The 26125-nt window shown below is 42.2% G+C and overlaps 1 protein-coding gene across 1 annotated transcript; it reads right to left on the bottom strand.

Moving 5' to 3' along the window:
- Window positions 1–2372: 2372 nt before the first annotated feature.
- DTL (denticleless E3 ubiquitin protein ligase adapter) lies at window positions 2373–26111 on the bottom strand. The gene is made up of 15 exons (XM_086878607.1): window positions 25984–26111; window positions 25717–25842; window positions 24797–24895; window positions 24407–24468; window positions 24195–24315; window positions 23649–23714; window positions 22407–22522; window positions 21574–21647; window positions 20516–20619; window positions 19462–19566; window positions 17433–17545; window positions 13818–13907; window positions 11972–12110; window positions 7514–8385; window positions 2373–6031 (listed from the first exon to the last, which is right to left on the bottom strand). Exons 1-15 carry the CDS (start codon window positions 26027–26029, stop codon window positions 5963–5965), a joined length of 2202 nt encoding a protein of 733 aa, XP_086734733.1. The 5' UTR covers window positions 26030–26111; the 3' UTR covers window positions 2373–5962.
- Window positions 26112–26125: the final 14 nt, after the last annotated feature.

Here is a 26125-nt window from a genome sequence, read left to right as displayed (position 1 = left end):
TGCTTGTCTTATGCAATGTACATTGTTCTTTCACATTTATGGTGACTGTTTTCCCCCTTGTGCAAACATCAGCTTTCTCTTTATCGTTCTTTCACCAGTCCTGCTTCTTCAGACAACTGGATGTGTACAAACAGCCAATTCCTTATGATGTAGCACTTCCAATTTTCACATAATCAATTGCCATCAATTACCTGCAGCAAATCAGTCCATTCAAGCAAATGAGAACTCACTGCAGTTATGTCAGTCACAGGTTGTTTTCAAGAATCCAAGGGACCTCTGGATCTCAGTGTACAAACTGTCACTTCCTCTGTCAGTCAATCCATGAAAATCAGAACAAAAATAATGGTGACACTGAATAATTCAGCGATACACTCTGACAATATCTGCTAAACTCCTGTCAGCATAGCCTACCTTGCTGTTTCTGGAGCTGGCCTTACAGTCACATGGACTATTATTAGTCTGGTTTTTGGATAGTTAACACTTTTTGCAAGAACAGGACAGGAGAATAAATTGGTATTTTTATCATGATGTTACAACTAGAGGGATAAAACCCCAACCAAAACAGGTTTGTCACAGTTATAGGCAAGTGGATGTAAAGATGATCAGCTCTCCCAGGTCAGTCTTGTTTTTGCTGCTTGGGTTTGTGCCCATCTCCTCCTCTGCCACACTCCCAATACAATGTGAGAGCACACTTATGAAGCACCAGGGAGTTACATAATTTATGACCCAAATGAAAACATCCAGGGATGGCACAGAAGTGGGTGGTTGAAGATACTTTGCCAAAGGATTCAGTCAATCTTCAGACAAGAGAAGTAAACCATAAATCCGAGTGAAGTAAAGACACACAGCGGCTTTGGTGTTAATATAAGTGGAGCTACAAATGTGGCTCTTTAATATGTGAAGGAATGAAGCACTTCCTTGGCTGTTTTAGCTCAAGAAAGAGAAGAACAAGAGGTGTTGTTTCATGTTTGAGCTTTCTACAAATTGGATAAAAGATCTAATGTAGTATAAATAGTAAAAAGTGAGTAACCTGAGCTAACCGGCAAATGACCAAAAAAAAAAAAAAAAAAAAAAAAAAAATTGTTTGCTAAACAAATTCAAAAAGTCATTCTTATCATAGTATCTCAGCTCTAGAATAATTTATGTACAACTGTAATGGACATGTAATCATGCAAAGCATTTAAATCAAGATTGAACAACTTAAAAAATAAAAACTGCTGTAGATTGTATATTGAAAATTTAAGATGGGGTATTGTCCTTCAATTGCAATGCAAGATTTAACTAAAAGTATGTATTCTATTACCAGCTGTTAAAACCAGGTTGGGGCAGTGCTCTTTATCTCTTCCACAACCCATCCTCCCTCCAGGGGGTTTCTTCTGTTAATGGGCCATTGAGTCTCAGTGCATGACTGATAAAATTACATCATCCCACTGGGAGATGCTCCACCCAGGGGGAGGAGCCCAGCATGCCTACCTGGATATAATCTTTATTATTAATTTACTTGGCACACCACAGGCAGCCTTTCTCCACTGGATTCCCAGAGGAAGACCAGACCCACCTACACCACCACTGGACCTTCAAAGGAAAACTACAGGATCCCTTCTACAGGATCACTGCTTCAACAGAACCACATCTGTCTCTCCAGGAGGACTGCAGACACCATTTAATCAGACTGCTACCAACACCCTGACCAACAGGGGTCAGGTTGTATTCTCTGTGGTTTTTGTGCTGATGCATTTTATATTAATTTTTCTAATAAATTGTAAGGGTTTTTTTTATTTATACATACTAGCAAATAACTGTTATTCTTACTTCAATATCTTTCACCTGAGTGCCTTTTAATGTCAAAATTATATTAATTCAGAGGGAGTTTATATTTTCCATTTCAACAGAGGCTCCTGCCTTCCTTAGCAGACACCTGTCTTTTCATGCCAAGACAGGTATTCAGACTTCATTATACATAATGCTTTCTATCTTTGTCTAGCTGCACAAGACTGGAGTAATGTGTCTTCCTCTTGTCCTTTTAGTCCCTGGAATTTTTCCGTAATGCACAAATTAATATGGAAAGTTAGTTATTCTGATTAGAAAAATATGTAATTTAGACAGGCTTAAAATTTAAACATTCTTTGATTGCAATTTTGCTTTTTCCCCTTCTGGGTTCATGCTGTCCTCATATCAACTATGCATTATTCTATAAAACAACTGACATGAAATGTTTAAGTAATTTTAAAAGAAATTATAGATGGACTCTTTCATGTTTGCTTTCCCCATATCCATGCTTTGCTTTGTATTTGGCATTTTGTGGAGTGCAGATGATGAGCAGTTTGTTATGGGTAAAGCTGTTATTTGAAGGACAACACATGGATGCTGTATAGTAGCATGATGTATTTTATTTATTGTAGTATTCATAAATCAGAGAGAGGGGAAGTTCTGAGTTCTGTGAAGAGAATGATAATTTCCACTTGGAAAACTGTTCAGGTCAGCTCCAGGAGGGAAAGAATGACATTTGATCGTAGTGGACCTGAAGATGAACACAATTTCCCATTTACTGGCAAAGAAGTATTAGTGATGAAAAACTTTTAATATTTGACCTTGAAGAGCTTCTTCAAAAGTTATACACAGACCTTAGAATATCCAGCTACCAAATGCTTTTGGCAAATTCCTGGCTGAAAAGCATCAATTTCTAAACAAACTTCTTAAGAACTTATATACCACACACAGAGAGCAACTAGAACGTTTTTCTAAGCCACGCTAGTGCATTTTTCTGTCATCTCAGTAAGCACTGTACAAGGTGGACTCTCAAAGGTAATGTAGACCATATTGGAGATTCCAGCCATGTTCAGTGGCTGCAGAAACAACCGTGCCACAGGAACACTCAAGCACTCCCCAACCAACAAGAGGCTGAACTCCACCAGAAGCCAACTCTACACATCAAGAGGTAGTTTGACAGGACAGTCCCCTTGGTGGCAATGTTGTCCCCACACGTTCACGTCTGTCTCCTCCATGGTGTATAGCTAGATGCTGAGGCAGGGAACTGAGGTAATTTAGGTTTTCTTGGCTGTTAGCTGCCCCAAGGGACTCTTAAGTGAGTGCTGCTCCCAGCAGAAATGCTTGCCCAGGCTTGCTGACCATGCGGCTGCACAGATCCTGGGAGTGCCTGCCCAGTTTTGCCCAGCAGGGCTAGCCCCAGTTGCTGTCAGGCTGCCCAAAATCCAAACTGGTTGGCTGCTCACAGCTGAGCAGGGGGAGGCACAACTTCCAACAGAGCAGCAGCAATAAGTGTTGGATGTAGCACCATCAGAAACTGCTGTGGTCAGTCCCAAATCCCACTTGGCAGTCGGAGGGTAAAGGTAAACACTGAGGACAGAGACAAGACATCAGAAATCACTAGCATCTGCCTGGAAAAACCTGTAAGATACTTAAGGTGGGATTTACATACATATGTAGGATTTGGGAATAATACCTTAAAAGGCTTAATTTTATTATAAAACATGAAGGTAAAGAGATTCTGCAAATCCTTTAGAAGGAAAGAACATTCTGAGGTACGGCTTGCTGTCCCAAAACAATTGAAAGCAGTTCTCTGAATGCTTATTTTATCAAGCTTCTAAGGTAAAGGCAGCACTGGTTACCTTGAACCACCTGGCATACAATTTGTATAAGCAATTTTTCCATGCTTTTGCAATTTTGATTTTATCACAATAAGGTCAAGGCAGTTGGTCTTAGAAAAATATGTCTCAGTTAATTCTCCTAGACTCTGAACCAGGTTGACACCGGTTTCAGATGAAAAAATAAATGCCCAGTGGTCCATAAAACAAGTTGTTCCACTAAACAAGTATTGCCTGAAAGAAGAAAATCTCACATGCCCACAGAATATTATTCATCCAAGTGGTAAGCCATTAGTGTTTATCATCTCCAGGTAGACATTTACAAGATACAGGAGACAATGGTTTGGTTGCAGAATGTTTCTGGAGGAGAAAAGTGAAGAAACACAACATCCTATTGTTGAAGTGTCTGATGACTCTCATTTACTTCAATAGGGTTCACATCTCTTTACTCTGCAATGTTTTTTAGAAACTGCATGGAAGAATCCTGCGTGAAAATCCGCTTGTACCCGGCGAGGCAGGCTGTACCCCACAAAGTTGCTCTCATAATTAAAATTAAGACAGAATTAAATCCCAAACCTACTTATTTTAGGTTATGTTTCTACTACTTCCATGTACTTCAATATACAGAAGTAGGTTAAAATTAAACTAGCAGATATTTTTATATTCCTGTTTTGCCTAAGATACTAGATCTATTCAGATAATCACTTTTTAAAAATTCGTTTTTTAAAAGTACTATAAAAATATGCCTGACACATTCATAGGATGATGGCCTGTAATTCAGCAAACACAAGAAAGCTGTCCTGGCCCCTATTTGTACCCAAGAGCTTCTGCTAAAAGATGCAACATGATAGTAATTACTTTTCTTTTTTTTTTAAAAAAAGCACACTATACATTTCCTTTTGCTTTGTATCTGTACCAGACCTTTAACAGAAGCCATTGTCTCTCAAGTAATCGATTTCTTTACAAAATACAATCTATCACAAAGTACAAACCATCCTGTTTTCTTCTAATCCCTTTCAGCTACCCTACTTTCCAATGTTACAGGAAAGTAGGTGTTACAATTTAAGATAGAAAACATAAGTTAGTGGGATCATCTCCCCTTCATATACCTCAATTCTTCTGCAGTTGAAAAATTTAATAGGGATTCAAAGGGTTTGATTGATTTTGAAGTTCATGGGAAGTATTACACGAGAAAACAGAGTAAATGCTCCAACATAAGGTAGGAATCTTCTACTAGAAGATCCTACTTCTACTAGAAGAAGCTGGGGAAAGCATGGATGAGGAATTGGTGTCATTAGCCAGGGCAGTGACCTCATTTCAGTGACCTTCTATCAGCATCAGGGACAACACACAATGGCAAAGCATTTAATATTAATATGTAAATGCTCTCAAGTGCTTTCTAAAATGTCAGTTGTCTCTCCCAAAATTTACAGGGTATTATTTTGTAACTACTGTATTATAAAACTTATGAAGGTGTGCTATAAGCAGTTACTAATGCCTTTGCTACAGGCTGAACCTGTAAGAGCTGACTGGCAGTGGGCTGTTATGGATGCCTATTTAGGCTAGGTCAATCTAATTCCTCAAACATGCCTTGCCAGTATTTTATTTCAGAAAAGTGATAAACTTTTGGTCTTAAGAACTGTAGTGCTGATGGTTCAAGAGGCAGCTAAGTAGGTAAATACAGTAGTTTCCAGGGTGGGAGAAGAAAGAGGATGGCAAGGGGAGATCAGGCATTATGTACTTGATTATACTTTGTCTCTTATACCATCAGTCACCATCAGATGGACATAGGCTATTTAAAAGGGTTTTAGATTCATTTAACACATTTCTAACTTCCCTGCTGGAAGCAGGCAGTCATTGCAGTACTAGAGGAATAACTCTTGAAATGCCATTCAGTATTTAGAGGCTCAGATGTACCTCCAGTAAATTTCTGTACACACATTCCAACACTTACTTTTCAGGAGGGTGTAATGATTGACACGCTACTCTTAAACAGAGGCAGTTTGAACAGCAGATTAATAACATAAACTGACAAGCTATAGGTACCTGTCAACAATACACAGCAGAGCTGTGGCTGTCTTTGGACTAGAACAGTTGCCACATTAAAAATACTTTGTTTATTAAAAAAATACATACCCTAGAAGTCAGAAAGAGACCACGAGTAAGTATTGTGTAGATTTTACACACTCAACTCACTTTAACTGCTAACAGCTTTAAAAACAGGAAGACTAAAACCTCAAGTCTATGAAGGTCCGACAACAAATTGTGTAATGCTGGTGCATCGTTGCTGGCATTGTTAAGCCTGGTCTTGATACCTCAGTGTCAACATGCCTCAGGTGCAACCACCACACGCTGTTTCAGTCACTCTGTGGCTTTCTGTGGAAGTATGTGCAGATCTTCCTCATGGAAATTGTAGTGGCTGCAGCCTAGCAAGAAATAAAACCAAAACCAACATGAAACACTTTTAGGTTAACAGCTCATTTGCTGGAGGAATCCCAAAGTCTCCCTTCCATCACTGTTCCAATTTGCTTGGCTTCCCAACTAAGAGAGTAAATGGAAAGGTTCTTTACTACAATCTGTTTCACAGATAAGAGGCTTACTAACCACAGGCAGCACTGTCTAAATCCTAGGGTTGTCCTACTGCCATGAGAAATGCAGAACTCCCAACTGCAGTTTCAGCTTCCCTACAGCAGGTAAGAGCTGCAGATTTCCAAGAAACAGCAAATTCAATGAATGCTGTGGGGTGTTTCTGGCAGCTCCTCAGGCTGTAACAACACAGGAGCATCCCAAAATCTGAACCAGAGCATACTGGGCAGGAAAGGTAATTGTTCTATAGTAATCTCTCTCCAGGGCAAGTCTCTCTGTCTTGTGTTTAAGCACATACAGCATAAATCACAAGTAGTCACAAGTAGCTGTAGGTTTTCTATAACCAAGATTTCTTGGTACAACCACAACATGAAGATGCTATGAATAACTTCAGGACCGGTGGTTTGCCCAGGTCATATCTGATAGAAGTGTTGGAAGGGATGAAATTAGCTAAGAAATGAGATAAGCCTCAGTAATGGCTTTTAGCCTTAGATCTTTTAGCACCAGAGTACAACTAAAATTTGATGATTGAAAATTTACCTAACATTTACTGAAAAAAGACTCAGTCAAAGACACTGGAAGACTTGGGAGTCCAGTTTCAGAGATAAGGCAAGTCTGGCTTGTTTTAAAAAATATAATCATAATTTCCTAGTTAAACCCTCATGCCAATGTTTTTAGCTGCTTTATAAGCTTAACTTTAATTTCAGAACATAGGATGGGCTCTGTGTCAGGCTTCCTGTACACCAAAAGCAGGATGATGTAGGTCAAATCCTGACCTCTCACTCTTGCACACTTACTGTTTTCTTCCAGTTCTCCATTGAAGGAACTGAAGGCATTATTTAATTTTAACATGGGTAACAAATTCTTCTGCTACCTGAGCTGGAAGAGAGTTTAGCTCTTTCTTCCAATGTTTAAGTGGCTTTCCAGTAACATAAACAGGCAGATGTGATAGTGAACACATGAACAGGAGGTCTGCCAGGAAAGCTGTTGGCATATTGTGCCTCTCAGACTAGAGCTGTACTTAAGAAGACAGCTACATCCTTCAAACATCCAGCTGGGAGCTACAAGGATCTCTGAGCTCCAGTGTGCCTTAAGTCCCTTGAAAACAAAGGACACATCATAAAAATTCTGTTCCTGCGTGGAGGGGCTTAGCAGATCACAGCAATAATGTATCTGGCTTATTAGGCCAGAAATCATCCCTTTTGTCCATAGTCAAAGGGATCAGATAATTCTTTGTAGCTGAGCAGGAGAGAACAAACAAGGAGAGAGTGGCAGCTAGGGATAGCTTATTTCATGACAATGTTGTTGGCTGCCCTACTTACAGTTTTCGGCGAAGTGGCCGCTGCCACAGACTCTTGTCTTTTGGCACCGGGGCTGCAGAGTGACAGGGGGCTGTTTGGTGTGCTCTGGCTGCCAGGTCTGCCAGTCCGTAGCTTCTCTCCCAGAGCAGACAACCAATTTTTTGTTTCAGGAGAACTGTTCTCTTTATCTACTACCTCAGTGTCTTTCCCACGTGGAGATCTGAAAAGATAGGGGGAAGTTTGAATGCCTGATGGATTAATATGGCTTCCAGAAAGGGAAGGCTCTTTTGGGCTGTGGCTGGAGCCTTCATGGTTGCTACACAAGTCAGCCAGGCTGAGAGAGTCTTCATCAGCAGCTTTTTCCTCTGGAACCAAGTGGCATAAATTCAGCTTGGATTTCTTAGCTGCATGGTCCAGCTCAGTCACACAGCTACAGGCCTGCAGACACTTCTGCCCCGCATCAGCCTCCTTGCTGCAGTCCAGCCTTCTCTTGGCACGCTTTTCAAACTGTGAGTGTGGGACTTGAGGAGGGCAAGCAGCTTCCAGGCAACCCTGAGTAACTTGGGTGACTTCTGCCAGGGCTTTTCGAGGAGAAGAAGCCTTTTTCTCCACTTCTGGAGGAGAAGAGCATGGAGTCCTTGTAATCCAGTGTTTGATGGACATTTTGGAGGAAGAGATCGGTTTGGGAGACGCACAGGGGCTGGCTCCAGGTGGCTTGGCTGGGGTGGAGGCAGTGGCAGTCAGGGTTTTGAGAGCGACTGTGGGAGTGTTGGTGGGCAGCGGAAGGTCCCCGGAGTGAGTGGGAGCACAGGCAGCAGGCCGTGGTGAGGAGCTGCACACGCTGCCTGCTGTCAGGGCCTTGGCAGGAGTGCTTTGTGGGCTGGCTAGTGGCCCTGAGAAGGGAGAAATAAGTACTTTGATGAGGGACACAGAACAGCAAATTAAGGACAGCCTTTTTAAAAACACCCCTTCCAACCAGGATATGAATCGGTGCTGACCCTGTGTGTCAGATGCACCCTTTTCAACTAAGAAGTTGTATAAATCCCTCTGAGTTTGGTTAAACTGCTACAAGCCCGTTATAAAATCCTGTATCACACTGACAAAGTACAACCTGCCCTGCATCTTTAACAGCTGCACAAGCAAGCTGAGGGACAAAGGTGCTGTAAGGAGGTCCCACGGCTAATTACAATAGCAAGGAAGCCTTACACTGTGATGCCCTACCACGTGAATAATGCTCCTCGTCAGGTGTTACTGGCTGCATATTTTAAAGACTTTTTTTTAGTGAAGGCATACTTTCATTCTGTTGTCTTTTTGCTGGAGGGCTTCCTGCAGTTCTGTATTGCAACGGAGATCCAGTAGTTATTTACCAGTTAGGGAAGTCTGAGAAATTCTTCACCTCCTGAACCAGGACTAAATTCTAGAGGAAATAAAATCTCTCAACAAATGATTCCCAAACAGGGAAATACCAAACAGGTATTTCACAGTGGCTTTTGAGCTCACTAGCCAAGACATCCCCCTTCTTGTAAAAGGGAAGTTTTGAACACCCAGAAAACACCAGGTAGGGAGCCTAAGGACCCCACTAACAATAGTGGGAATCATACATGGCAAAGATCTCAGTCTGCAGCAATATTAGAGAGGTTATTTTAATTTTTTCAAATGTTTTTATCTCCATCCCCCTCACACAGGGAACACATTAGTAGGTTTGCAAGATGCCTGCTTTCTCATTCATCTAACCTCATGGTGATGCAATTAAATGGGGTAGTGCCTTAAGTAACTTTGGTCATTTCCACTGCTGGGCACAAGAGCACTAAAAATTTTGTGTATACCGTGGGTTTAATCCAAATTCTCCACTCTCAGCACTAGCACTGCACTATAAAGCACTTCATTAGAAACATGAGAAGTCTAGGGGGAATAACCTGCCATTTTCTTTACAATGCTGGGCTGTCTCACACACGTTGAGTGAGCACCTACAGGCCTGGTTATACACCATACTAAGCCTCTTCTAATCCTTTAACTGTGTTATCTAACTAGCATTCAAAATACAAGTACTGCTGTATCAGTAGAACAAAATTGAATAGGAACCCCTATTAAAGGGCCCTGCTACGAATAACTTCAACACAAAAAAACGAGTTAAAGGCTCCTTTCCTGATAAAATATGCTACTTCATAACAACTTGCTTCAATCTGAGCTATGAGAACATAACTGCCAAGATTTCTTCTCCTAATCTTTGGTTTAATGAGCACTTATAAGACAATAATAACTCAACCAGGAAATTAGTTGCACTCAAAGATCTAAGCTCCTAGAGGGGAAGAAGGTAGCAAGCTCAGCAACTCTTAGTCCACAACAACCATTACAAATTCATTCAGCAGAAATATTGCATGACTAGTTGGGTATGAGCACTTTGAATCCCAAACCAGTCTTAAAGCTATGCTGTGGACACACTGGATAACAGAAAACAAGTTATCCTTGGAGTAGGATGACTTCTTGTCATGGCAAGAAGCAAACACAAATTTGAAATAAAGAATATGAAGATCTGGCTTTCTTTTTTTCTAGGACTGCCTGCATTTTTCAGGATTCTACTAATCCAGTTTCAAGCTGTTTCCATTTATGCTGTCACTGCACATGGTACAATACTGCAAATACCTGCAGACAACCTGCATCACATGAAAGGAGGTTATTTTGGATGTTTCCTACCTTCTCTGCCACAAATCTTCTAGAGTGGTATAATCAATCTCAAGATTTAAGAATCAAATTGTCCATGCACAGGCCTGCTCCAGAAATTTGGTTACACAAAACCACAGAGAAAATAGTACAACTTACAGAAACCACAAAAGTAATTGCTAAAGTAAAGGAAACTCTGGTTGCTACACTGGATGATGTAGGTCAACAATCAATACACAACCTCAATCTTGTAATTTATTCGTCAGAAATGGGTGGGGAACTACCTAGATTCATCCCAGCAGGTCAAATAGTATTCTGCTTGCCAGCTCTGAATCAGTCTCTGCAGATAACGCCTATATTCTAACAGCACGTGTTTTGTTTTCAAGAGCCAAGGTCAGCAGGAAGCCTGCTGTTGTGTTTGTCTGTGTACTTCCTCTTCCCTCCTGTGTTACTTTAATGCAGCAAGAACAAGGAGAAATAAATCATTTTTTCTGGTATTATTGCCAAACCTGATTTGAAAAGTTTTAGTGTGTAAGATACTTTAGACTTCACATTTCTGGTCTAGATCTATGTTTACTTCTGTTTTTCTGAAACTATGATACAAATATATTTTTGAGCCCTCTCTGAGGAAGAGTGTGTGCACACAAAACAATTAGCAGCTATGGAGTGGACCTGGCACTCTCCCTCCTATTGTCCTGCTCACTTCCTGCTAGACTTGTTACTCACTGGCAAAAGGTTAGAGGTAATGTTATCCCATTAGTGGGATTTGGAGACCTTCAGCTTTTATGTGTGTTGGCCAAGATGAAATTCATTTGGAGGGTGGCTCGAAAAGATAGGTGGAATGCAGGAAGTCACAGCAGCAGCTGCTGGGAAGCTATTGTGTTCTTAATTTCAGAGCTATGCTACAGAGAAGCTCATCTTACTTCACTTTGGGGGGAGGGCACTTCTCCTTTCACCTACTCTACTGCAACAAAATGCAGGTTACAGACAAATCAAAGTAATATTATGATCAGGGTTCCTTTCTTCTGGTCTAAGGTATTGCCTGTTTAGTGATTCCCTTCTCCACAGAGCCCACATGTGCTAGCTAGCTCAGAGCATACTGTACAACTTGCCTGAGTGCCCAGGCTTTGTAGAAAGGTGCTGCATTTGTTCACTAGACTTAACTCATGAATAGATGATTAATTCTGGGACATTACAATCATCACAAATGTCTGTATGTTTTTTTTGAAGTACTTTCACTACACAGTATTTCATTTGGGTGTATATGGTCAGTACCACTGACTAAAGATGAAGGAAGAGATACAATACTGATAACTGCGCCCGAGAAATCTGTGCACAATGCAACTATGAGCAGAAGCAAACAGTTCAGAGTTTCAAGGCTCTATATATGTGCTGTCAGCCCTTTGCTGAGTAAACTACCAAACTGGAAAAGGCACATGATCTTACTGCTCTCAGTTACTATCTGGTAGGGGGTAAAAAAAAAGTGAGTTATTGCTACAGTGAGATCTCCTTTAACTGTTCAGTTATTGAACTCTGCTGAAACTCACTGAAGACCTGGCTGCCCAACAAGATGTGTCAATGAATATCAGCTTTGCAGTCTGGCCATACAGACTTTGCCATACTTGTAAGCTACTTCAGCCACCTTGTCCTGTTGATGGCAGAAGTGTTTACAAATAGAAGTGCCTGTCTGGCTATATGAGTAATTGCCTAATATGAGAAGAACCTCAGAAGGCTAATAAGCCAAAGGCTTTTGTTGGTACAGAGAACAGACAAAATTCAGCAGCTGTGTTGCAGAGCAAGATAGCTCAGGGGCCTTACCTGCTCCATGTTGTTCTTCTGGTTTCCTCTGAGTGACCCAGCCCACCAAGTTGGCTTTTCTGTATACTGATTTCTCTTCCTGAGGACATCGTTGTAAGCGCCAAATCCTCACAGTGTTGTCATCAGAGCACGTGGCAATCTAAGTATAAATCTGTGTGTTAGAGCAACCAGGGCACATCCTATGGATCACTGGCTGAGTGAACTGGAACAGCTACGTCCAACACACCAAACCAGTATGAATGATGGTGAAGCTTGGCTGAAGGGGTACAAGATTGACCATTCAGCAATGAAAATAACCCAACACTGTTTCATTACTGCACCAGGCAGCAGTATTTGTTTTAAAGCAGGCAAGGCTACCACATGCATGTCTTTCTGCTATAGAAATACATGGCTATGTAACAGACACTGCCCTGTTTTGAAATTTCAGGCCCTCAGTAGACAAAAGCAGCCACAATCCTTTTTGCACCTACATCTTAATCTGCCTCTATTGCTGAGGACATCTTCTGCTTGGGGACAAACGTTTGCAGCACACTGAGAAGGTGACATTGGATGGCTGTTGCATGACCTGTGCTATCTCTTCAGAGTCAGGTGTCAGCAGTATCTGGCAGAGAACCCAACTCTGCCAGGAACACAGCTCTAGAGCCCTGCCGCAGCATCACGCGCTCTAAAAAGATCTCTGGAATCCCGACCAAAGGAGCAGCACCCATCTGGCCCACATTTTATGGCTATCTTCAGGCAGATTAACTGGTTACTCCACAGGAAATCAGTAGAAAGAAAAAGGAAATGCTATAGTGAAAGTTCATAGCAATCTGAATGGGGCAAATGTTTCTACTCCAACCTTTGTCACACCAATGTTGTCCCTACCAAAAGCAACCCTCTCAAATCACACCAAGCAGCTTCCTGACCTGTCTTAGCTCCCTTTTTCTCATGCTTTAGCATCTGAACAATGGCTGACTATTTCTTCCCTGTGCCAGTAACAATTTCAAAGGTCAAATTGGTCTGCATTTCCAATGCATCATGGTAAGGATGCTGGGCTACCTCTACATCATAGATTTCATCTGAAATGCCAGCTCTCATATTGCTTATCTTACACAAATAGAACAATTCCTGATGTTTCCCTGCAGAACTCCCATCCTCCTATAGGGTAATGCTTTTCTGAAGCCCTGGTGCTGCAATGCAAGCTAGAGAAAGAAGCTGACTTCTTTAACGTTGTGAGGTGGAAGAAATTCTGGCTATCATTAGGACACTGTTCAGGATTTTTCAGGGTTATTTCCAGTTTTGAGCTAGGCCAAACATTCGAATCAACTTCCTACTTCAGCTGTTTTCCTTTTTAGTGACACCTGGTGCATAACTTCTGACCCAGTTTTCACTGGAGGCCCTTTTTATCATAAAAACAGCTCAGGTTTTGAAAAGAGGTCACAATGAAAAGAGTCCATATGTTTTTTAAAAGGCATTCAGAACTTCTCGCCACCCAGCAGTCAGAGGGAAAGGAAGATGTGAATATGGAACACCAAAACAAGCCTTTGGCTTATGAAAGCCCTGATTAAATGATTTCATTGTTTTGTCTCTTATAGGTAGTATTAAGCTCTCATCAGGAGAGGTCTTTACTGATTTGCAATTTCTTAGACTTCTCAATTAGCCTAAATTATCTGAAAATAATAAAAAGGTTCTGATACATTGTGTTAATATGACATGGTTGGATTACTGTCCCCTAAATGAACATTTTAGGATTGATTAGCTAAAAATTTCCTCCCAAAACAACAAATGCTGCTGCTGTTTTGAAAAGCAGATGTTGTCACATCACATCTATTGTTTCACAGGAAAGGCCATTTTGCAGAGGACAAACCTTAGTGAAGTCTGAAGGACACCAAGCAATGGAGGTAACTTCCTGAGAGTGACCAAGGAGTATCCATGGAGGAAGGCTGGGCTCAGAAACCTTAAAAATTCCAAAGAAAAACAAGCAAACAGTCAGAAGGCACACAGCCTAATATACACCTCCAAGAAAAACCTCATATCCCACCCATGTGGATACTTCCCATCTTTCCTGTATGAAATGCATAAATCAAATGCTCTCAGCCTGTCATTATGAGGTAACAACTGAGGAAGTCCTAAGCAGCAATTCATGGAAACACTTGTTCAATTCCTCTTACACACAGGAATTCTGCCTCCAGAGCTGAGAGCCCAAAACATGAGAAGCATTTTAAGTACCTCTACCTGTTCCAGGCAAGATGCTTAAATGTTGAGAGGCTCATATTTTGAATCAGGTCAGGCAAATATATTCTGCTGCTGTTTTACCAATGTCCCAATCACAGGTCAATGGTTTATTAAAAAAATGAAACCACTGCCAACAAAATCCCGTAGATGAACTTTCACTGGCTTCAGAACTGGCATTTGTGCAACTGCCAAGTGCCTGTTCCTTCTCCAGCCAATCAGCTGGACAAGAGACCCACTCGAGAGTTCAGCTTAAGAGTTCTCAAAATCACTCACATTCATTCAACTGATCTCTATTTCTCTCACACTCTTCATAAAAATCATTCTCCTATTCTATAGTATTGCTACTTATCTTTGACTCCAGCTCCTGTAAGTAACAGACAGCTGAAGCCAGCATTAAGTGGCTCACAGAAGAAAACACACACACACACAGATTCTAGCCAAGTTTTGCTTGCTTTCAGCAAGCAATCCTTTCTGGATTTGTGAGTCACCATCATTGATGTGACATTATAAGGGAGATTTATCAAGGGGGTTTGCATAAATGACTAAGGGAATGAACAAATCCTTTACTGTCTGGGAAAAGGAGTAGACATTACATATAGGTTTCAAAGGAAGATGCAAGATCTTGGGAAAGGCTTCTGATTTACAAATGTTTTTCTCTTGTCGATCATCTACAACAGCCTGCAAAACTGCAGCTTCAGAACTCGAGTTGTTCTGATACAAACAGGTTCATCTTAATAGCACCTTTTTTTCCCCATGGCATGACAGAGGCAATCACTTGACTAAACACCCACTAAATGCCTTGGTCAGAGCATTCCCTTCGCTGCCAAAACATGCAATGCCATGGAAACAAAATCCCTATTTAGGGAATAAACAGGAGATCTTGGTGCAAAAAACACCTTCACTTACAGTTAATAGCAGTCTTGCTAATTATACATTCATGGCAACCAAAACAGTGGTCCAGTAGCCACTGATTGCTGGAAGGAAAGCAGAAGAAGGGAACTACTCTTTCTAGGACACAGTGGTTTTACACTAAAGTAGTGTAAATTGAAACAACTATACCAAATTTATATTACTGTGAAGAAGAGTGCACAGTTATGGCTGCATCCACTTGGATGGTTTGGCAGAAGACTGTCAGCAAGTCTGCGTATGTTAAGTCAGGATTAGCCACAGCACAGGCTGCTTTTTGTCCCTGAACCGACAGGATATTGCTGGGGAAGTGAGGGCTATTGTGGAAAGGTTAAAAAGAGAAACCTAGGAAATGAGACTTTTTTCAGTCACTCTCCTCACTGGAAACAGCTGTTACATCCATTTTCAGGATGCCGTGTAAAATGGGGTCTATGGTCCTGTGCACCATATGATACAGAAACATGCACATTCCAGGGCTGGGACACTCCAAAGCACAACTTGATATGGTTTCCTGGGAGTGATCCACATTTAAGGACTGAAAGAACAATGGAAGTACAAGTCTATAAATGGTATTTGTTTATTACCAGAAAGGTATCTCAGATAGGTACCATCTTTGTGGAGAAAAACCTCTCTGCTCTTCAGCTTTATATAATCTTATGGCTGTTCAAGAGTGGAAGTTCATTAATTGATGAACTTCTAATTAAAAAAAAAAAACCAAAACCAAAAAACCCCAAAAAAACAAACACGATAAAGGAAGTATTCATTGCCTGGAAGTGACTTATAAAGAAAACAGACTAAAACAGCATCCTTGTCAGCCATAACTTCTATCCACAGTGTTTCTCTCCCAAACACAAACTTAGTACTGCTGCAAAAGTTCCTCAAAGAAATCATCTAAGTGGAAAAGGTCTTCCTCTGCATTTTATTCCTCTCTAGGTACAGAAAGAACTCTTCATTAACGTCCTTACATCACCTCTTATCTACTCATGCAACATCTAACCATTTATTTTTCACAGCAAAGTAAGTCATCATGCCATGAAAAGACACATATGTTTCAGAGTCAAATCTGTCAACATTTAAATTAAGAAGCCTCTGAATACTATAGAGCTTGAAAGACACAAGTGCACTGCAAGTCCCACTTTCTAATATGACTATGGTATTAAAAATCATCTGATGATTTATTTTATAAATGTGCAATATGATCTGTCACTCATATGCAATAGCACCAGAAGCCTTCTGTATATTATCATATTTTAAATGTGCTCAAATGCTTAAATTTTGAGATAAAATGACATCCTTGAATACTCTCAACTGAGTCCCAGCCTCCAAGAAAGTATCAGAACACATGAATGCAGAATGTGCAACTCAGGTTTGCACAGGCATTTTTGCTGAATTTGCACAGAACATGAGGAAGGTTAAAATTACACCACTTGGCATAGTAGTCCTGCTACTATAAACTCCTGCCTCCACTGACTGAGCAACCCAGCTGCTTCCATGTGTTCTCTAAATTAAAGAGGCTACATGCTCTAACCACAACCTCAGCAGGCTGACCCTCTCCTCTTAGAGGTTTGTATTTTACTTTCAAACTCATTGTGAAATGGATGCACAAGTCAACAGTCCATAAAAAATATCCCAAACCTGAAACAGGCAGTCACCTGTGGTTTCTATCTATTCTACTTCAGTAAGTCTACTCTGTTCTCCTATGAGGAACATGAAGAACAGAACTTGAAGCATACCCTATTCTGAGGTGCCTGCTACTAACTTGGTGACATTTGCATTTCCTACACATCACTGCAAGATGTTAAGCGACAAAGCCCCTCAGCTGTCAGACTGCTTTGGAATTTTGCTGACGGCACTGGCTGAACCTTTGCTATAATACAAAAGCTTTAACTACTGTAAATTAAGCAAGAGAAAAAGCTATATCTGAAGCAGGAGCTGGAAAAGGAAGAGGTGGAGGGAAAGAGTGCCCTTTAAAACAATTAAACTTTTAGGTTTCTGCTAATGTGCTCCATTGCTAAATATGAACCAAGAACTGTCTGTCTACTTGTCATAGCTGCTTGAACCAACAGGAGTGAAAGAGGATTTTAATGCCCATTAAAACCAGATTAAGAAGAGCAATTTGCAATAAGCAGCAGCGACGAGAGATGTACTGATAGCAGGAGGTTAGCTCTGTTTTACATTAAGCAATTACATGAAGCCTTGACAGCAACATACACACTCCTTGTGCAACCCATCAGGAGCTAGCTGCTTTGGGTAGGATTGGGAAGCAAGGAGTGTTCTATGTGAACTTGACAAGCAAATGCAGCTCCAGGCTGCACGCTTGGGTGTCCCCCCACTGCCTCACCTTCCAGATGTACGCGTTGCAGTCGCTCGAGCCACTGACCAGGAACTGGTCATCAGGGCTGGTGCTGGATTTGATGTAAAAGGTTGAATTCTGGTGTCCACTGAAAACAGCCACTGTGAAGAGAAAATAAAATAAAAAAATTAAGTAAAAACCCCACTCAGTGCACAGCCCTGGAGTCAGTTGTGCAAGAAGGGCTGATCTTACAGGCTTTTCCTGCCTAGCCACATATCCTTTGGAGAAAGTGGTTGCGCTGCTCCCTTGCTCTGGAGCTCTGGCAGCAGGAAGTTTTTATTATTCAACTGGAGCCCTTCAGGCTTCCCAAACAAACCAGTGGCAGTTTATTAAAGTTCTAGCTTGACCCATATCACAAGCAGGCTCAGCCCTCACCTAGGCTCCCCCACTACTCTGGTTTAGCTTCCCTGTCCGTTCCTCCCTCACTCGCCATCACCAGTCCCACTTCATCAGCAAGGGCAGTCCTGCAGCAGGAGCCTTCTTCCACACAGGTGGCAACAAAGGCACTGGCTGCTCCTTCCTCCCACTGCCAGCAGCTTTATTTCGTCAATAAAACTTGCATTTTGGCAGTCATGCTCTCCTGTACTTAAGGCCTTAGTAGTGTTTGCTAAAGCCTTGAAACCATCACCCCAAATGGCTGACAGTGCCCCTACCACAACAGCCTTCAGCTGGCATGAGAGCTGAGCGTGGATCCAGGGTGCTTGGCTGCACCATGTCCTGTCCTCTCCTGGGGCACAAAGCTCAAGTTTCCCAGTGTAGCCCCAGGCTGGGCTGGCACCCTCTCCTCCAGCCCTGTTTTGGTAGTGGCTCTCACAAAGGAAACAGCCCACAGTCTGAGAGGACACGTAGCTGCCTTCAGTGGCCTTTGAAGAGTTGCAAGACCCCAAAACACCCTTGGATTTTTTTTGCCCACAGCTTTCCCAGTGCAGTGGCCATCATCCCTTCCCAAACCAGGCAGCAAGTGTTGCTACAGGAGGATTTCCCGACGAACGAAAGCCGCCTCAGCGCTGGGTAAGAGCAGCTGCGGCCGCGGTGAGGGCGGCACGAGGGCGGGCAGGCGCTGCCCTCTGCGGGAACCGCACGCTCCGAGGAGCCGCGCCACAGGAGCTCCGTGCAGCCGGAGCAACGGAGACTGCTCGCCTCAGCCGCACACACACAAGGCAAGAGCTCCATGAGGAGGCCGAGGGGTGTGCTGGCAAGAGCCTGCTCCTGTGAGGGGACAGGCCAGGCAGCCCATTCCCACAGAGCAGATGGCGGTGGCACCCGGGGTTAACCTCAACAACCAAGCTATTAATATTTACTACTTGCAGCACTTCTCCACTCTGGAAGAATTCCCACCCACCAGACTGCCTTCCTGAAGAGCAGACAGAAGGACACATTGTTCATTTCATTTCTGTTAACTGAGAGACTGAGAAAAGGCAGTGGAAAATAAATTATGTGTCTGGCTGGAATGCATCTAACAAATTTTGCCACTGGCCTATGGCAAAGCAGCTTCGTGCACCAAAGGCTCAGGGCCATCTTGTTCATGTAAAGGTCACAGATGCAAAGCTGAAGGAATCTGAAAGGCTGAGGCACCTCGTTATCTGGGGATCCTTTCTTCCAGAAACTGTGATAGAAGTTAAATTGAAAAGACACCTTAAAATATCTGAAGTTATCAGGTGACCACTTTCACTGGGTTCATATCTAAAAGTCTGACAAATCAGTGATTGCCAGTAAGCAGAAGATTCAAACTTGCTTCAGGCTGGATGACAGCCTTTCCTCGCTGGATAACTAAAGCTAACACACAAACTACCATCAGTCTCTGTCTGGCTGAACCAGTATCTGCTATTATTTCATGTGGATGGTTTAACACAAAATGCACATCTCTCCTACACAGCTTTAGATAAGAGCATGGAATAGATTTCCTTCAAGTGTTGAACCTGGTCCCTGTCCCTCTGTGTCAGAGGGACAAACTTGCCTTTCTACACTCTGTAACATCTATTGTTTTTGCAGCTATTTCCACAGATATCATGCTTACCTGGAGTGGTCCTTAAACTTGTCATATTGAACATGTAGATACTGTCATCAGTGCAGTTGGCAAACAGATTAGCACCAGTGGAATCCAAAACCAGGCTAGAATATCCTACAGAGAAAAAGAGTTCTTCATAAAAAAAAAAAGAAATTGGAAAAGAAATATTCTTAAAGAAATGCCCAGAGAAGGAAATTTGGAAAGGATCTGTAACATGTATGAGATTGTCATGGTAAAGTTCCTGTGTTTGACAGAGCACTTGCTGAAGAAGAAATGTTTCTAGAATAACATCTACATTTTCTCATGAGGATTCAGGATGGTATTTAGAAAGGAACTGCACCTTCAGAACAGGCAAGTGATTTATTAGATAGTTTCAAACAGTTAACAAGAACAACCAGTTGTAGAGGCAGAGATCAAAAATAAAGAGAAACCCTCATGCTTTGGTAGAACAAGCCATTTTCTGATTTGCTAGTCATTCAGGTCAAAGAAAACTCTTTCGCTGCAGGCAAATTATTACACAGCTACCCCCTTGAGGATTTGCCTCACGTTCCTGGGACTGACACTGACCATTACCACGCTGGTCAGACAAATCATCAGGAATTACTGTGTTGCATCAGAGCACTGTATGGCATTAAAGGTACAAAGAAGACAGAGAAACATGAACAAGTGTGCTATTGTTTTTTATAAGAGTTTCAAGAAGTAATAATATAAAAACCCAGTCCAGTCTGTTGTCTTTGCAAGAAGCAATGCAAAGAAAGTTCAATCTGAATTTTAGTCATGTATCAGAATTACTAGCTAAATTCCTCATCAAGAGCTCTACTGTTCCTCAACTCTGTTTATGAAAATGCACTGCTGAGGCTTCTGCAAGTTTTTATCATTGGTGCAGTGATATAGAAGTCAGGCATATGTTCACTCTTCAACCTGAAAATTTGGTGTTGGCAATCAAAGCATCCTGCACAGTTTGCCAGTTTGATCAACAATTGGCTATAAAGATAAGAAATATCACTGACAGTACTACTTAAATTCATTCTGCACTCTAACAAATCCATGCCCAGTGCCTTACCAAGCTTGCGAGTGCTGGTTCCAGGGTAGCAGAAAGACCTGACGGGCAGCGGGTCCTGGCGGAAAGAGGCGTAGTTCCTGCGCAAGTCCCACACTTTGATCACACTGGAATAGAAAAGCACAAGTGTCTTCAGCTTCCAAATTTCCCTTTTCATGCTGGTGAAGCCTTTTAAGAGCACAGAAAGTTATGTTGGTCATGACTGAGGAGTATCCAGTGCTAAAGAGACAATAACTGAGCAGGAGCAGAGCAGAGCCGTGCTGAAAGCCAAACAATTGCTCTGCTGGCCATGGGTGAGGAGGCAGCACTGCCTTCTGTAACAAACACAAGACGGAACAAGAGCCTAGAAGCTCTAGTAGTACTCTAGTAATAGCTCTCCTCAACTGGTAAAAGGAAATACATGGATGCCTTTATACTTCTGACAAGTAGTTTTAGTTTGCAGTTTTAAAAATTAAGTCTTCCAATTTTTTTACTTGCTCTTTGGAAGTTAGTCTCTGTCATGAACCATAGGCAGGAGAGTCAATTATATCTGCCTCAGAAAGGCTCTGTCCACATGGATCCTGCTAAAGAATTGAGTCCAAGAGGATAATTTCCATGCTAATCAATAAGACAGTTTGCTCAAGCTCCAAGATGCTGCAAGGGATATGGCACCTAAGAGAATGCATCTTTTGTAACTCAAAGCAACATTTTCTCAAGCACTCCTACACATATCTAGGTCCTGACCACCCACTCACATCCAAAAAGGCTGTCTAACAATAGTCTGTCTATGTGTTGTCTCGTAGGTCCATGAGAATAGAGGGAGAGAGAGGGAAGAATTCCTCTCATTGTGCCCCATAGCTAAGACACTAAAATGAGCATTTATCACATATCACAGTTTGTTCAGAACTACAATCTCCAGTAAAGAAGTAAAACTAATGCAAGCTGGCATAGCTGCTGATTTCACCTAGCAGTAGCTCTAGCCTTGCTGGCCACTGAGTGATCTTAGAGAGAAAATCTCCCAATCTTTTTATGCCTCTGAGCACACAGAATAGACAGGAAAACAGGCTTTCCTCCCTCCTTACCCATCAACAGCTCCTGCAGAGATTAGAGTATGCTCATCCTGAAGCAGCACCACAGTTACACTCTGCTGGAAATCCTTAAAAAGAGAAGAAAAAAGAACTTTATTTTCTTTTAAGCTCAGCAAGATATTGCTGCTTAGTTCAAGGCCATGTGAATGCAGGGAAAACCTCCTCCTAACCAGGCACGAGAGCCTAGAAACAGCAGATGTCATTTAGGACACAACAATCCTTTGAACACTCCTACCAGTGAAATTACCACTGAGAGATAAGTGTTTGGGCAGCAGTTTGAGAAAACATCTTTCAGGTCACAGATAAGAGAGCTACCTTCATCACAAGGTTTAATAGATTAAAAATTATCAGGTCTTACACCACTAAGGCAGTAATTTGTCTGGTCAAATTAGGGGGGTAAAAAAATTACAACTCTTCATATTTCCCCCTCAAAAAGGTAATGCTGGGCCACTCCTTTCCTCTCTGGGGAAAAAGAACCAAAACCAACAAAAAACCCCCAGCCAACCAAACAAAAAACCAACAAAACAACCAAACAAACCCACAAAAAACCCAACAACAACAAAACCCAAACAAAAACCCAAAAAATGTGTTTTCAGATAGCATTTGCCTAAAGTTGGCTTTTAAGGCAAACAGGTTGTTAGACAACAAAACAATGTCTAAAATTAGCCATAGGAATTGACCATGACAAAAACCCCTATCTCTGCAAAAATAAATGGAAGCATTTACCACATACAAGCCACATATTTTTCATCATATTTACACAGAAAGGACTCTGTGAGTAACAATGTCCCCAGCAGAGACATTTTGTTTGTTGCCCAGATACCCACCACCGAGGGAGCAAGTCCTCTCAGGCTCTGCCTCTTCTTCTTCAGTTTGGAAGGAGTCTGCTTGTCAACCATGTTGTGTGCTCCACTGATTTGATTCACCTGCCTGTAAAAGCCATCTGAAAGAAATCAAAGGCATCTCAATTAGTAGTTTACATGCAATTTTGCTATTGCTTTAATAAAACAGGTATCAGCTTGGGATTAGTCCTAAAAGGTGGCTTAGGCTAACCTTTAAAATCATTACTGTATTCTGAAAACAAAAATTACTTATGTACAAAACCAGTGAGAAGAGCACAGTGTAAAATAACTACAGAGGTCAGCGTAGCATGGACAACGAAACTAAAACTGATCTAGGCAATTTGGATCTGCCTTTGGAAATCGTTAACCCCTTGGACTGTTTTTCACATGCATCCTGGTCTGGAGTGCTCAATCCACCTCATCCCATGCAGAACGGTGCTCACTGGAAGATTTCCAGTGCTTTTCCACCCTATAATTTTCTGTTTAGCCTTTTGTCTGTTAGTTTATGAAATATGCTGCCTTACTGGAGTAATGCAACTTTTCTACTTTTTTTTTCCTACACCTTCCACTTCAGTCATGTGGAGTCAGTCTTTTCCTTCATTTGCCTGTTCGAAAAACCAGGGAACCTGGGACAGATGGAAGAGCAAGACATGTTCAGGCAAAGAAACAGCTGTGGCAGAGCAGGGAACTGGAAAAAGGCATAAGAGGAAGGGGCTGGGGAAGGAAAAGCTCCAGGAAATGAGCAGGAGCAAATTTAGCTCGTACCATACTTACAGTAGGTTTTCCTCCAATATATTCAGTTGCTGCCAGCACTCACAAGCTCTTTTTTCTACACTTTCTGCTTTCCTTCCTATGCTGGCAGGAGCCTTTTATTCACCCCTCTGGATGGCTCTCAACTAAACAATTTCTCCCACCTCATCGGCTTGTGCGGTGCCCTAACAGGGATGCATTCTATACAACCTCATCTCCTTACCTTCACACAGGGAATTATCAAACCAGACTGTGGCTTGATGCTGCAAATCTGAGACTGCTGCAAAGTGGAGAAATGTATTATACATAGCAGAGATACCTATTCCATCCTCTTAAGGTACCTAAAGCAGTACAGTTATCTGAGAATGCTCTGCTGCCTATATTGTAATCAAAAGTATCAGTCCAACAAGTCCATTGGAGCAGTCCTTTTTCATGAGATACCAAGCTTTTTTGATACACATCTGAAAGTTTATTTACCTTTCTTATTGCACCTGGTATCCCAAACCATGATGTTTCCATCTCTCCCTCCAGTACAGAAAACAGCTGAAAGGAAAAAAAAAAATAATAAAAAAAATAAATGTGTTATTAACTTCTAAAAGCATTCACTTAAGTAACTGAATGCAGTACAATGCCATCTGGGTACCTCTGGCTCTTCTCCCAATGCTTGAATTGCCAGTCCTAGAAACACAAAACTCAGGCCATTGTTTTGCCATGCTTTTTGACTTGTTTCCTTACTCTTACTATTCTTTTCTTGCTCCCACTAGAGAAACCAGCTTATGGAAAGCATATTCACACACTTGGGTATGGAACCTGACATCCTATCTTATCCCAAGATAAGAAATACGCAGATTTTAGCATCAGGACACCATCAAGTTCCAGCAAGACAGTTTTGCTTTCCTGGCTGGGTCACTGCTCAGTCCTGTGCTATTTCTACCTGTCAGTTTCCAAAGCCCTTTTTAAGCCCTTTACTTTGCCAGGGGGAAAGAAGGAAAAAACCAGACAACAGGGAATATCAACATTTACCTTTCTCAAATCTGGAAAAAGCAACTGACTTGAGGCTACACTGGTGACCTTTGCATATGCCAAGAAGTTCACCAGCTCTCACATCCCACACCTTGGCTGTCTGATCTCCTGAAGCAGTGACCTTCAGAAGGAAAAATAAAAAGCTTTAGTCATTTTCTGTACACAGTCGCCAAAGCATTAAAAAAAAAGTCGGATGGTAAAAGACTGCTTACAATCCTGTGTTCCCCTGGCACCCAGGCAAGGTCAAATACAGCATTTGAGTGAGCCTGCCATTCTAACAAGAAAACAAAAGCCAAGATTAGTTCCGTGCATTGCAGGATGGTATTTTGCAGAAGACTAAATGACATCAGACACTCAAATCAGAAATCTTGTCAACAGTTTGCCTCAGGCATGAAAGACAACACAGAACAATTCATCTGCTACTGCTGTTTTAAGAGCACATTCATGCTGCTGCTTTGTAAAGAAGACTCAGCAAAGAACGTGGAAGGAATAAAGTACTGCCTAGAATTTATGTTTTAAGGACTTGCATAAAGCTCTCTTTGATTCCAGCAAATCCCATACTTGTCACATCAAATGAAGATCACCTTCTATACAACATTTACCTTTAAAGATGAGCTTGCTGGTGCCCTGTGCTTCAGTATCATACAGTCTAACAAACCCTTCTTCATTTGCAACTGCCAGGATGTGCTCCAAATTTGGGGCTGGAAAGAAATTGAAACGTATTATGCTACAAAGCTAAAACATAATAATGCCCATGCTTTTTGTGAAAGGCCACAGATGCTTTAAACAGGGAATACACAAAACATAAAGCTGTGAAACAAACAGCATTTATATAGCAACCTAAGTGTTAAAGCACAGAAATATCGGCAAGCATTTTTTCTAGACGTTCCGTTCAGGAATGACTATACAAGGGCAATCAAATGGCTCCAGGAGCAACTTTCGAGATAATGCCTCTTTCACCAGCTATAATAGCTTTCTAGTTACTGTTTTCTGTATCTAGAGTACCTATTATCTACAGCCTCCAGCATTTTCCACAATCTGACTTGGAAAAGCAGGAAGCCACCTTAGAGAAATGTAAAATCTCATGCCAAAACTAGAGTACAATGAATGAAAAAGATGCAGGAGCTTCACTGCTTACTCCTTTCTCTCATCATGGGAAAATGCTGCCAATGTGTAACTGCCTGGTGACATCCATCCGCGTCTGACTTCCACCTAATTTTCACCCTATTGTAGCTATTATATATTTTGAACAAAGCTCAGTTTCTCACCTATGTAGCCTCACATTCTCACCAAGAAGACATACCTTGAAACAGACACAGATGAAACAAAGAGGCATTAAAATAAGTTCTTTGCAGTTGTTTCTTTGAGTACTTTCCACCGGAGTATCTAGGTGCACCAAGATCCAGTGCTTATCACGTGTAGGAGCAAGCACACTGTTACCAGCTCACTTTAAAACAAGAAACTGCTGACAACAGAGCACATACCCTGGGCCCACAAAAGGCCTTTCAGGAGGTGACTTTACCTGTAGAAAAGGTGCAGCCGAAAGGAGGGACAGGCATTCCCGTTTCCCCGCAAGACAGGTGGTCATCTTCATGGCTGCACTGGTAGCTCTCCAGGAGATGCTGCAGGGGAAGCGCTGAGGACCGACCTACAAGGGGACAGACGGACCGTAAACGCCTGCGGCACCACAGGCTCGGGCGCCAGGAGCCGCGAGGCGGCCGCCGCGGCGGTGCAGGCGGCCGGGGATGGCTCGGGACGGGGGGGCTGTGGGGAAAGGTTCGGTACTCACGGGCGGGCTCGGCGGCGGCGCGGCGGAGCAGCGCGCGGCACAGCATGGCCACGGGGACACGACCGGCGCGCGCCGCGCCAGCTCCCGCCAAACGACCGGCCCGCCAAGCGCAACCCGCGCCCTCATTGGTCAGCGGCGAGCG

This window comes from Cyanistes caeruleus, chromosome 2, assembly GCF_971803275.1.
Source record: "Cyanistes caeruleus chromosome 2, bCyaCae1.hap1.1, whole genome shotgun sequence".
Classification (NCBI taxonomy): Eukaryota; Metazoa; Chordata; class Aves; order Passeriformes; family Paridae; genus Cyanistes; species Cyanistes caeruleus.
Note: the sequence above shows the minus strand (reverse complement) of the source record. Positions and strands in the feature narration are given on the sequence as shown.

Bases quoted from the DNA above. Each gene is read 5' to 3' on its own strand.
- DTL (XM_086878607.1), bottom strand. From the start codon at position 26,029: ATGCTGTGCCGCGCGCTGCTCCGCCGCGCCGCCGCCGAGCCCGCCC. The intron at 23,715-24,194 runs GTAAATGTTGAT...TTTTCCTTTCAG, and splicing joins TTTTTCCAGATTTGAGAAAG to CTGTTTTCTGTACTGGAGGG. The intron at 12,111-13,817 runs GTTTGTCCTCTG...ATTTATACTTAG, and splicing joins GTCCTTCAGACTTCACTAAG to ATTGCCACGTGCTCTGATGA.